This window comes from Podarcis raffonei, chromosome 6 (genome assembly GCF_027172205.1).
Source record: "Podarcis raffonei isolate rPodRaf1 chromosome 6, rPodRaf1.pri, whole genome shotgun sequence".
In the NCBI taxonomy this organism is placed as follows: Eukaryota; Metazoa; Chordata; class Lepidosauria; order Squamata; family Lacertidae; genus Podarcis; species Podarcis raffonei.
In genome coordinates, this window is record NC_070607.1 from 79634027 (window position 1) to 79647983 (window position 13957).

The 13957-nt window shown below is 47.0% G+C and overlaps 1 protein-coding gene across 1 annotated transcript in view; it reads right to left on the reverse strand.

The window, feature by feature from the left end:
• PREX1 (phosphatidylinositol-3,4,5-trisphosphate dependent Rac exchange factor 1) overlaps positions 1-12262 on the reverse strand; it is a 223706-nt gene extending 211444 nt beyond the window's left edge. Inside the window, exon 1 of the mRNA XM_053394201.1 lies at positions 11782-12262. Within this exon, the coding sequence (XP_053250176.1) occupies positions 11782-11970 (189 nt within the window). The 5' untranslated portion in view covers positions 11971-12262. The remainder of the gene's footprint in view (positions 1-11781) is intronic.
• Positions 12263-13957: the final 1695 nt, after the last annotated feature.

The window sequence follows — 13957 nt, forward strand, 5'->3', positions numbered from 1 at the left end:
ACAAGAACTCAAATTTAAAACAATAACATAATCCTTGTAAAACAACTGACCAAACTGATTTGTAGTATTGGGGTGAGGGAGATGGGGGAGTGAGCACTTTTGCCAAAATAAAACGTCTGAACTGGACCAGCCCCACCAAGAGAAAATTGAAGAATTTCTCTACATGGCTCCCGTCCTCGTTGCCATTGTTAAACACAAAAACAATTAAGCTGAAGCTCAGCATCCCTCATTCCAATCTTAACTGGGGAGGGGGGCACTCTATGTGGTTTGGGGAGGGTACACACAAGAGGTCTCCTGAGGCACGAGCTGAACAGCCCAATATCAGCTCTGAGCAGGCGACCGTAAAAACCACAGGACGCATCACACAGCAACACTGATCATTATCTCCCTTTCGAAAGTGGGCCTTTGCTTTTATAGCCATCGAGACGAGAGGCCGTTAGAGCCGACTTTATTACAGAGCAGTCATTACTCAGCTCCCCTTTAATCTGAGAAACCTGCAGCACTTTTTTTTTACAAAAACTTAATTAACAGAAGCTCATAACACGGCATGAGGTAGGGATTATTATCTGCCCCATTTGGCAGGTGGGGAGGGGGAAATCTAGCCTAGGCCCTTGGCAACACCACCCAGGAGTCCGAAGTTGCACATCCTTCCATGATCAAAGCACTCCTGTGCCCTTTTGGGCCAATGTGGTGAATGGAAGAGCATTGAAAACATCATAAACTAGGCCTGTGGTGTTATTATAAAGCTAAGGAGGCCTTATCAGTCCCCAAAACACAGAGCTCTGCAAGCTCTATGGGGCTTGAGAGGTCAGGGCTATTAACATCCACAGACACTATTTGCTGCATAAAGGAAAATTAAAGCCATCGTGCTCGGAACTGCAAAGGATGATTTCCCTAGCAGGGAGAATCCAAAAAATAAAAGGCATAAAAATATCAAGGGGAAGGAATCATTTCCAGTCTGGGAACTAGAGGTGGTCTGCAGCTGGTAGGCCTTGGGTAGAGGGAAATGCTAGATTTTATAAATTTCTCACACTTACTTTGTCTTTCACTTCCTCATTCACACCCTCCTTTAAAAATAAAATATCTGGGCATCTGGTTGTTTTTGAACGATTCCCTAACCTTTGCCTGCAGCTCACTCCAAATAGCATAAGAGTCCAGATGGATCAGGCCAGAAGCCCATTTAGTCCCGCATCCTGTTCTCACTTGTGGCCATAGGACCCGGGCACAACAACACCTCCCCAAGCTATGATTTGACAGCAACTGGTATTCAGAGCCATGCCGCCTCTGATAGTGGAGGTATAGCCATTGTGGCTAGCAGCAATTGTAGCTAGTAGCCTTATCCTCCAGGAATTTCTCTAAACCTCTTTTAAAGCCACCCAAGCTGGCGGCCATCGCCTCACTGTTTCTGGTGGAATCGAATTCCATTGTTTAATTATGAGCACTTACTCGGAACTCACGTTTACTTGGACGTTAACCCCATCATGTTCACGGGGACTCGCTTCCCGATAAGTGTGTGGCACCCCTAGTCTTTTGTGGATTTCTGCTCAAAAAACCAAATAGGATCCAAATGCTCAGCAAGCACCGAGTTATGCAGCCACGGCCATCATCTGCATGTGCAGGAATGAATTAGCTTTGGGGCTGATTGAAGAATAGCAATCAGATGTTTCAAAGGAGTAAATTGCCTGCTTTTCCCCTTCATTTCCTACACCCAGGTTGCTTTCCGCAGGGGAAATGTATGACTGACCTCCCACGGCTAAACTGCTTCCTAGAGACATTCCCTCCCTTTGGCTGTGTCTCTTTCCCCGTGCCACTAGACACAAGGGAGCGCTGGAGGGGAGGAGGATGCTGTTGCAGAAGGAAACATCTTGAACTAAGAAAACAAGCACCGGCTTTCAGAATGAGAATACACCAGCCCAGCTGCCTTTCAGACAGACACCTTGTGGCAATTGCCAAGCAAATGCATCTGACCGACAACAGCGACGAAAACAGGAAGGCTCGTTTAGGTCTGCCCTTCTCTTTCTTTCACCACCTCCCTCCCTTCCTCCGCCTTGCAGGAAAAGAAACAACTTGTTTTTACACAAAACAGATGGTTCAACCTTCCCTGGCAAGCTGAAGCTTTATTATCAGCACCTCCGGAACCTAAAAAGAGGCACAGGGCAGAGCAAGGCCCAGGAAACCATCGCCCAAAAGCAGCCGGGCCAAAGATTTCTTTTAGCAGCCACAGGAACCAATCACAGACCCGGGTGAAGTTTCTGAAAAGAGATTCAAACATGCAGATGTTGTCACAGATACCAAAAAGCTAAATATTTAGCAGAGTGCCTGGAGATAGATAGAAAGATAGATATATGCCAAAAGGATGTGGGTATATTTTATCTGATGGCAGCATGTGTGCTACACAATAGTTAGTGAAAGAACTGCAGATTCCACCACAAAAAGACTCCCCACCATAATAATTAGACAACGATGCAGCTACAACTAAAACACTCTTCCTGTGGATACTAGCCTGAGCATTGTTCGACTCAGCTTTTAAGAAAACGATACTATTATTTATTTGTTGTTGTTATTATTTATATGTATTAGTCGCCTCACAATATAGATTCTCTAGTCAACATACAGCAAGTCGCCAGAGAGGTGAGGAACAAGCGACAAGCCTGAGTTTGGACATTATTCTAAGCCAAACCATAGCTTAGCTCCCAGTGGTGCAACAGGTGAGGGACTCAGCAAACCAACTGCAGTTTTCTCCCTGTGCACCAGCACACTTGCTCTTTCATGGCAAGTCACAGTTTGGCAGCATTACATGCAACAAGGCCCCTGACAAAACAATCCTATACATGTCTAACTCAAAAGTAGTTACTGTTCAATGGGACTCCCTCCTATGTAAGTACATCCTAAGTCAGGGTTGCAAAGATCACAGTAAAATGTAAGAGACGTCCAGAAGCCTTAATTTTAAACAATGTGGTAAACTCAATCCTGGTTGATTGTCCAAAAAAAAAAAAAAAGAGGTAAGAGGATCATAACATTCTCTAGGCTTTGTGATTTAGGATATCACCAGATGTTTCCATTGCAATAATTACTATCCCATATCTAACTGAAAAGCATCTTATTTCACCGCTAATGTTGACATTAAGATGTTTGTCTTGTTTTCTTTTTTATCTCTTCCTTGTTTCACAGATTTATCTATCTGCGTCAGCATCTGGGGCTGCTGCTTCTCCTCTGGTATTTTAAACCGACTATATAAAAGATTTTGGTGTGTTAATGGAACCTTTTCAGCCAGAAGCATCACCAGTCGGGCTATGCTCAGGCTTAATAATAAAGTTCTTCCCACACATGTTTTGTATTATAGAGGAAAGGGGCCTTAGCTGAAATCCTTATGAATGTAATATCTCTTCTCTTCTTGTAGAAATGAGGCTGACAAAGAGGTCTGCATGTACCATTCAGGGCAAAAATGCTTAGCCGGCTTGACTGGTGGCAGAAAAATCCTTTTCTGTTTTTGCAAATGTGCTATTACAATAAAACTTGTCTTTCTAGCCCACTGTACTTTCTATCTGGCCACACCTCAAATGCAATCCATGCTGAACCCCAGGATACATAAAAACACACTTGGGTCAGGATCCTAAACATGCCTATTTGGAAGGAGATCCCATTGTAATCAAAAGATCCCCCCCCCCAAGTAAACAGAGCTAAAATGGGGCTGTTTAGCTGCAATCCTAGCCAAGCACAGAATTTTAACAATGCTGGGGGGGGATTAAAAATGGTGTGTTTTTAAAATTTATATATATATTCAGTAAAATAAGCTTGAAAGTATAATTTCTATCAAGTCCTATATACTGATTGTGCAGTTATTTTTGTGCACTATGTATCCTTACATAGCCTAATGCTCAGGGCATATGGAATTGAAAAACATTGAGAGAGAGAGACAGAGAGAAATGGAGTATCCAGGAAGAGAGCATGACTGGCTGGTGCCAAGAACAAGAGCACCTCCACACTGCAGCATTTTTGTTGCAGGTTCTGCTTGCACTGAGTAACATGCAATATTTTTGTTAGAACAAAATTTCCCTTTCTGACATACGGGCTAGGATTCACAGAGTCCTTCCATCCCTATGGAGAGCTTTCCTCAACCTTCCTTCCGCTGCAGCCTTGCACCTGCTGAAAAGCTCCTCCCAAGAGTCAGGAGACCCCTCTGAAGGTATGGGGTGGGGAGCAGCAGGAACCCCCGGCTTCCCAAGAGCACCCAGAACTGAATCTCACTCATGCATCCTTCTGTTTAGATACCATCCATCTAGCCGCTGAGAATTCAGCAACAGGCATTCAGTGAAGCACGTCAAGGATAAAAACCACAATACTTTCAAAACTCAAAATTTTACAGTCCAAAACAATCCAGCACGGACCTGCTTCTCAGCACTGTAAACTGTTGATCACTCTGCAAATAAGCCTATCAAATATTTTATTGTAAATAAAACAAAAGAGGCTTTAATAGCATTTCACTGCACTGTTCAGGAAAGCATTGTGACAAGTACTGTGGCTTTTTTGGGGGGGGGGGGAATGTCCTATTCTGTAATTTCCAAGATGCTCTCTCTCCTCCAGCCCCTCCTCTCTCACCCCCCCCCTTTTGACCCACAGAAGTAAAATAAAGGCTGTGGAATCCTTTATACAAAGCAAATAAAAAACGGGGCCTCTGTGTGTGAGGGGGAGAACCCCCCACCAAGCACAGGGGGAAAGGTCTCTAGGAACACACAAAAGAAAACCTTTCCCTTAACTGCTCCATAACCACATGCTAGTCTTCCAAGGAAAGTTCCCTCCTTAAAAAAAGAAAGAAAAGAAAAGAAAAATGTTCTCAGTAACACAGTCTGATTTATAAGCAAGCCTACAGCATCAAACACAGAAGAGGATTCTTTTACATTACCACGGAAGCCCGGAAGCCCCTGCAAAGCTCTTGCCTCACTACGCATTGAATTTGGCTGTTTGCTCCTTTTAGCATTATTTATGGAGAGCACTAAGTGAAGTCTGGAGCTTGAATGGTAAATATTTAACAAGGGGGCACCAGCCCAAACCACAAAATCCAGACACACATCACTTACACAGAAAGCCTGTAGTTCACACGAGGATGGCAATCTTGCACAAGTAAAGAAAAGCTTCCTTGCACTGTGTTCATATATGAGCTTTACGTTAAGCAGTGCTTTAAAAAAAATGTTTAATGGTACCCTCATTTTGACTCAAGAAAATGACCATTTTATAGTTCAAATTGGGAAAAATAAACACAGCAAATGGACAAAAGTACAAAGACTCACAAAATGTTTAGGGGTATGCGTACCCCTACGTACCACCCAGAAAAAAGCACTGACGTTAAGAGATTTAAACTGAGTACAATAGGAGTGAAAAGAAGAATTCAGCCATGCACAAGGTTTATGTCCGACCAAGTTGTAATGTAGGATGGAACATCGTTCCCCAACCAGCTGTCTTCCAGCCACTAAACCACTAAGCCACTAAACCACGGCTCCAGCCGGTGGGATGGTAGGAGATGTGGCCCAACAGCATTTGAAGGCCACCTTATGAAGTCTTCGGTAGAGCTATTTATTACCTTTGTCTCCTAGCCTTCTTCCAAAAATGGCACACGTGTGGTTATCACATTTTATCAACACAACAACTCTGTAATGTAGGGGTTGTGCTGAGAGACAGCAACTGGCCTAAGGGCACCCAACAGTCTTATGGCTCAGTGGAGTCTGAATCCAGGGAGCTCTAGTCAAAGTCTGGCACTCTATATAGCTATTTGGACCTCACGGATGCTCTTGCACAGTTGTATGCAGGTATCCGGAAGATGCTTTGAAATACAAATGGTCCTTTTCCAATGGTCCACTCTATGCGTTACGCCACATTTCTTCTTTTTTTGTTATCTTTTTATTGAATTCTTTTGATCAAACAGAAACAAAACAAAAACATAAAAAAGCATACAAAGAAAGCAAAACAACACATACAAAAAGAAAACAAACACAAAACAAACCAACACTGATTCATAAGATAACACTAATTGACTTCCCTCCATCTCGGTTTTGGACTATATAGCCAAGATTCCTTTCTGCAGTTTCATTTTACAACATCTATACATCGCAGGCTTTATGTTACACCTACTGTAATTTTAATATTTCCTAAATTTGCTTCAATATATGTTATAAATTTATTCCAATCGTCAATAAACTTTTTACCTTTTTGTTGTCTGATTTTTTGTGTCATCTTTGCTAATTCTATGTACTCGAATAATTTAGTTTGCCAATCTCTAACAGCCACATTTCTTCTATCAGATGCTTACCAAAAGACATGGCCTATGTAAATAAAACACTCAAAGATGTTGACGGGAGCGTTGTGGGGGGGGGGGACACCCCGGTCCTGTTCCTGCACTAGTACACTCCAGGGAGTTAGCCAAGTTGGTTAGAGCGTGTTGCTGACAACGCCAAGTTTGCAGGTTCGATCCCCATATGGGCCAGCTGCATATTCCTGCATTGCAAGCAGTTGGACTTAGATGATCCTCAGGGTCTCTTCCAACTCTACAATTCCCGAAAGTTGACAAGAGATTGTGGGCTGTTCACAACTAGCATACTTTTCCCACTTAAGGCAATAGGGTAGCCCTCCTAAGCCAAGCTGCCTAAGAGCAGTTTGAAATCCCCCAGGTGCAGGGCGTGTTTACTACTGGTATGGGTTCAATTGCGACTACATGGAAATTCCTGGGTGCCAGGCTGGCAGCCACAGTTTAAAAACCTCTGCCTTAGTCGATAGTTAATTCCATTTCCATGGTGTGTTTCTCCTTCTTGCATACTGGGACAAGTGAACCGTTGTAACAACACCAAGCTACAGTCAAGCAATGTAGTTGAGATCAACTACATAGCACCATGGGTCCTTTACTCCAACCCTTGGTGAATAGACGCTCCACTGTGATGACCGTAACCTAGGTTTAAGATGAAGCATTCAGGCTGCAGGTGGAGCCTCACAGGAACGAATGCTAAGGTGAGATGTTCAGAGCAGAAACCAGCACAACAGTACTTGTCTGTGAAACTGTTCTGCATGCACATCATTATGCATAAACCCATTTGCCACAGGGGCTGGTCCTCTGCATGTAGAGTTAGGTTGTTCTACATGTGAATCAGCCGTCTCATATAGTAAGTGTGGCATTTTTATATATCCTATATCCATAAGAATACCTATGCAGGTACATAGGAACTTTCTTTATACCATATTAGACCATTGCTCCATCTAGTTCAGTACTGTTGACCCAATAAACATGCAGATTATTTAACAACTCTCTCCTGACACAAGAAGCATCCTCTCAGTTAGAAGAATGATCCTACAAGTATCTATCAAACTGTGACATGTCAAAGTTAAATGTGCTCAGCTCATTCCTGGCAAACAACCAATAACCAGTAGCCTAGCCTGCAGATGACAAAAACCACTCAATACTTGGGACAGAAAAACTTGGGTTTGGTTTGTCTGGGGTGAGACAGCAGTCTTGATGGTTGAGCGACATGCGCTTTTTATAGCAGCACATTCCACAAAAACAGAACTTCAAGAACACAAAGCCAGCAGCCTCTGTAATTCGGAGGTTTGGAAGATTACATACTTTTTGTGTTCAACCATAGACAGAGAGAGAGAAACCAGGACTGAAGTTAGTGTCAGTCCTTAAAGCAACTATAACTTTTCCAATCAACTGTTATGTCAGTGAGTTCATGGTGCTAGACAGTGAGGACAGAAAGGAAGAAAATCCTTTTCTGCACAGCAACCCGCAGCAGACGTGGTCTTACAAACAATCTGAGGAAAACAGAAGGGGCAACTTCATCCAATATCAAATGTATTACTCTTTCCCTGTTAGTGCGCATGTGTGAATGACATTAATGCAGTTTTAAATGTACTGGCCCCATTTCAAAATTGACTGAGGCCATAAAGCAGAAGTAGGAACTTGTGGCCCTCCAGATGTTGGGAGGAATACAACTCCCAACATTCCTGACCATTTTCCATGCTGGCTGGGTGTGATGGGAGTTGGGATCCCAACAACCCCACCCCTACCAAGAAGGTGGACTTACAACTGCTTTTCAGCCTTCCTGCAATTTTGTTTTCTGTTTCCTTCATAGTGTGTCACGACCTTATATCTCTTCAATGACCACGGCCATCTAGCAAGGCTATTTTCTCCACCACCCTACCAAGACCAGCTCAAGACATTTTGCAGCCTGAAGCAAAGGGGATATCATATTCACCATTCCCTGTACAAAAGCTGACTGGTCTGGCAGTTGAATGTTACCTGAATGTTGGGGATGGGTTAGGATCCGCCACTACATCCAAGGGTGATGGTTAGCTCAGAGAGTGCAGAGCAGGCTGTGGCTGACACACATGGTCCTGTCTTCCAGGTGTCAAAGAAATAAACAACTATCGGACTTTTAGAAGACATCTGAAGGCAGCCCTGTTTAGGGAAGCTTTTAATTTTTGATGAATCAAAATATTCTTCTGGAAGCCACCCAGAGTGGCTAGGGAAACCCAGCCAGATGGGCGGGTATAAATAAATTATTATTATTATTATTATTATTATTATTATTATTATTATTACCGTATTATTATTCTCCACCCTGAGTCAGCTACCTCACTCTAACTAACGAAAGGGCCGGCCCTGTATTGCATGTGTATTGCATATGCAATGGATGTGTATCAGAAAGGACAGTACTATGAACAGGTACACATATTAATAGTTTAATATGTACCCGTATTAATTTTTAAAGTAACACCCTGATGCACTTACAAAATTGGCATGCCTTTCCCTACCTCCAGGCTGTCAGTTTCACTGAGACACATGAAAGATGTTGGAAGAGTAAATGGACTGTAGCAGGGTGGCACCACGTGTATCATGATGTGGTAGTATCTACGTCTTGTCACAGGGCAGGATCCATGGTAGACAAGTGAGGAAGTGGTGTCTTCAGACTACTAGCTAGTAAAGGTGTGTAGTGACATTTTAGGGCACCGATAGGGGATCTATGGCCTTTCAGATGTTGCTGGACTACAACACTCATCATCCCTGACCACTGGCTATGCTGGCTGGGACTGATGGGAGTTGGAGTCCAACAACAGCTAAACGGCCACAGGTCCCCATCTCTGTTTTAAGGAGTGAAAAGCAGAACTTGTGAACAATGGTTATACGTGTTACCTGAAGCAAGAACAGTCTGCAGAGATCACTAAAGAATTCTGTAAAGAAGTACCAGTGGCTGAATTTACTTTTCTCCTCTTTCCTACTTCCTTTTCCTTTCGTGTCATGCTTTTTAGACTGTCAGCCTGAAGGCAGGGACTGTCTTATGACTTTGCATGCCCCTCTAGTAAATTTTATTATCATTATTATTGCTGAAAAGCAGAGTAAAAATGCTTCCAATAAACAATAACCCTCTAAAAGATGCACATTTCCTGATGTTACTTAAGTCCATTGATTTCAGTGGGTGTACCTCGAGTATGTTGCATATACGGTAACCCAGAATATTTTATTTCTATCCTACAGAATTGCAGTGAAAATATTCAAAACAAAGCAATGGGATATAAAACACGTACAGTAGTTAAAAAATTAAACATATAGCAATAGAAGTGACAAAAGCCTTGGCAGAATAAACAAATCTTTACCATCTGGTTGCAAGAAACAGTGCCAACCAGAGTTCCCAGCAGAGGGAATTGTGGTGCCACTACTGAACAGGCCCTGTTCCCTGGCACCAATCAGCTCCAGTGGTACTTAGAGCCCAGGCAAATTCATATGGCAATATGTGGTTCTTCAAATACACTGGGTTTTAAGGCACCCAAGGATGGGGAATCTCAGGGCATCCAGATGTTCTTGAAGTGCCACTCCCATCAGACCCAGGATGCCCAAAGATCAGGGATTATGGGAGTTGTAATCCAGCGCTATCTGGAAGGTCAGAGTCTCCATCCCTAGACCAAAAATTAGCACTAGCACTTAAAATGAAACAAACGGGTAACAAATGCAACTGATCCAAATCAGTGCAATCTGGTCAAACTGCCAAGCCTCGCTGACGTTGAATTCTGGCAGCCAAATTTTGCACTGCTTTAAAGTTTCCCAACTGTGTTTGAAGGCAACCCTACGTAGAAAACAATACAATTGTCTTATCTAGATGTAGCCATTGTGCATAAACACATAAGGGTACTGACTCTTCAAGCCTGAACAGCATATGGTGTCAGTGCAGAATGGACACCATGCACTCACAGAAAGGCTATCCCAGTGCATGCTAACAAAGAAGCTAGAAAGCTAGCACAACTGCGGATGTTTGCAGGCAATGCTCACAATCAACTGTTCTTTCTCAGAGCTTTGGAACAGTGGGAGGATAGAGTTAGCCACAAAGGGGTTGTGTTTTGTGCAAAGGGAGAAGTGTGGTGCAATGCTAATGAGTTCCAAGTGCCATGGCAGCAAAATAAATGAGAACTACCCAGATGGGAAAGTCATTTCCTGAAACTTTTCAATTTGCATGGGGAAACGAATTACCCCCACATGGGCGGACAGCCTCCCACGGCAATAACATATCTATATTTACTATTATGAAGCAATAGATATACGTTCTGAGGGAGAAACCACACTCAAGCAAGGAAGGCTGCTGGAAGCCAGGTTGCAAGAGTGAGAAGAAAAAATAACTTTCAAATTAAAAGCAAAAGGGTCTCTGAGAGAGCCAATTATTGTTTGGTGGGGGAATACAGAAAATGCAAAGTATAAAGTGCACACAACATCCTATTCAATATCTTCCAAATGAATGATGTCAATAGAAGCTTCAAAAAGCAGCAGCCACCCTTAGGCTTAAGCTTAAGACAGGAAGTAATTTTATCACTTTGTTCTTTTTAAAAAAATCGTACTAGTACTAGGTCACTGTTGTTTGCAAAGGGCTCCCTCTTTTGCCAGCTCAGGCACCTTCTGAACTATCTCAGGAACGATCATCTGTGTAAACATCTTGAAAGCCTTTGGATATTGAAAGGGAGGATTTAAAAACCACACCTAGCGTCTGCCAACAAGGCTCAGTTTTCCCAGCATGGGCTGTTGCCACTAGCCACCCACCGGGAACCCCACGGCTAGCAAGCAACCACCTCAGTTCCACCTCAGTTCCCGTTCCGCGGGACGGAAGCGCTCTCCTGTCTTTGACAAGCTCAGCTTGCAAAAACATCCTCTCGTTTTCCACTAGCGCAGGAAGGCTCCGCTGCGTCCTCTAGTTGCATGCCGGTATCCACCACAGTTCCCAACACTCAGCTCCTTCTCAAAACAGAACATGCAACCCCATCTCAGTGCGCAAAAGCAGTGGGGGCATGCATACGGTACTGCCTTCGGGCAATGTGACTGTCCAAGGCACGGCACCCCCCCAAAAAAAAAACACCAATCCTGAGCTGGGTTCCCCCCTCCGCGCGCGCCTGAACCCACTACCCCCACCTCCAAGCCACCGGTGTGCAGGATGGGGCCAACTCTCAACACTCCCAACTCCTTGGGGAGCCACCGATCCCTTCTGCCCACCCAGAGGCAGTCGATCCTCCAACTCGCGAGGCAGCAACGCAACCCTGCAAAGTTCCAATCCTCACGGAGACTCTTCTCAAGTGTGTCCGCGCCGTGCAGGGTGGAAACGACCCTTTCCACCACCTAAGCGTCCGGTTCGGCCCGAGCGCGTCCACGGCGCGCCGCAGTCGCTCAGCTGACCCTCGTCCTCGCGCCCCTCGGCGCGACCTTTCCTCTGCCCCCGATGCCCCCCTCCCGCCCGTGCCCGCGCCCGCGCCCGTGCCACTCACCGACTGCAAGAAGCGCAGGGTGCACACGTAGTCCCTCTCCGTGCCCAGGATCTCGTTGAGGACGCAGAGCCGAAGGCGCAGCTGCCGGTCCGTATCCTTGGCAGGCTCCGAGGGCGTCGCACCGGGGCCGGGGGCCGCCGCGACCGGGGGGGCCGCTGCCGCGGGGGCCGCTGCCGGCTGCGCTTCCATGGCGGGGTGGCTGCCTCCTCGCCTGCCTGCCTGCCTGCCTGCCCGACTGACTTGACGGACTTTCCGAGCCGGCTGCTGCTGCTGCTCCCCCGCACACCACGCTCTACTCACGCTCGGCGCCCGCCTCCGGCGCCCTCCATCCCCGAGGCACGCGAGACGCACGGCAAGGCGAGGGCTTCCCCAGCCCGCCGCCTACGAGCTCCCACTGGCAGCCGGAGCGCCGCTCAGGGACATGCCGAGGACAGCGGCGGCGGCGACAAGCGCAGCCCAGCGCCAGGGGCACTGAATGGAGCGCGAGCGGGGAAGGGAAGTCCCGGCGCCCGAGAGGGGGGGGGAGAGCGCGAGGGCTGGGGGCGTGGCGAGGGCAGCAGCAGGAGGGGGCGGGGGGTCGCGCGGCCAGGCGACGCCGGCCCCCGAGGCGAGGGCGGCGCTCCGAGGCAGGGGGCGGGGCGGGGCGCCTTGGCGGGACAAGCCCAAGTGCAAAAGCAGGAGTTGGGAGACTGCGGCAGGCGGCGCGGGAGAAACAAAGGCAGCGAGGAAGACTCCCGAGCGTGGCCTGCGCGCGTCACCCGGAGCTGCTTTGCACGCGGCCAGCCCGTTCCCAAAAGCCTGCAGCGAGAGCGAGCGACGCGCAAACTTGGGCTGTGATCAAGCGCCCTGTTGCTGCTCCGCCACCTCGGGGAAACGGCTGCTGGATGCAACCCGTCGGGGAGAGATTCCCACATCCACCCCACCCCCGATTGAGCCCGTGCGCGCTTGTTTGGTTGGGTTTTGTTTGTTTCTGCCCACGCATCGTGAGAAGCAGCGGCCAACAGCCGGCGCTTGCTCCTGCGGCAGAATCCCATTTTGCGATGCGAAAACACTGCCGGGCCTGCTGCACGCGGTGGGGCGGGGGGAGCCCTTCCCGATAGGGGTGTTCCCACGGGTGGGTGTGCGCAAGCCGCGGAATTGTACGCCAGCCAGCCATGGTGTGTGCCAAGAACTCGCTACGCAGAAAGAATATTCCTGGAGGTGCTCCCAGGTGGAGTTTGTTGTTGCTTTAGGAAGTCAGGCGTAGCGATTCGGCACACCTGCAACCCACAGAGATCTTTTATTATGGCTGGCAGAAGGGGTTGGAGATGGAGTCTCCAGCACCATTGACATACGACAGTGCTGGACTACAACTCCCATCACCCCTTGGCTCTTGGCGGTGCTGGTTGGGGCTGATGGGCGTTGGAGTCCAACAGCAAGTACTTTCGCACAAAGTTGAACTATGGAGCTTGCTTTCATTGGGGGCAGTGATGTCCACCAACTTGGATGGCTTTAAAAGAGGACTGGGCAAACTCATGAAGGATAAGGCTGTCAGTGGCTACTGGCTCTGCCTCACTTCTGAATACCAGTTGCTGGGAGCCACAGGAGGGCAGTGCTCAGGTCCTTTGCAGGTAGGGCATCTGGGTGGCCACTGTGAGAACCTGATGCTAGACTAGGTGGGCCATTGCCCGGATCCAGCAGACTCTTCCTAGGTTCTTAACAACTGGAAGGCCACAGGTTCCCCATTAAGGGCCCCATCAAGCATGAGCCAGCTTCTTGCTTTGTACCTGGGCCAGACATGTTAGAGGCAGCACACACTCATTATCAAGCTACCCAGTCCCTCCACCAACAGACAGAGCTCCAGAGCATCTTTGGATGGTGATGCCTCCATTCCCCTACCCAGATCATGCTCCCTTCTCAGAGCTACAATTTCCAGAGTGGTAGATGACACAACCTTGATGGCAGAAAGTGAGGAGGAATTAAAGAACCTTTTAATGAGGGTGAAAGAGGAGAGCGCAAAATGTGGTCCGAAGCTCAACATCAAAAAAACGAAGATCATGGCCACTGGTCCCATCACCTCCTGGCAAATAGAAGGGGAAGAAATGGAGGCAGTGAGAGATTTTACTTTCTTGGGCTCCATGATCACTGCAGATGGTGACAGCAGCCACGAAATTAAAAGACGCCTGCTTCTTGGGAG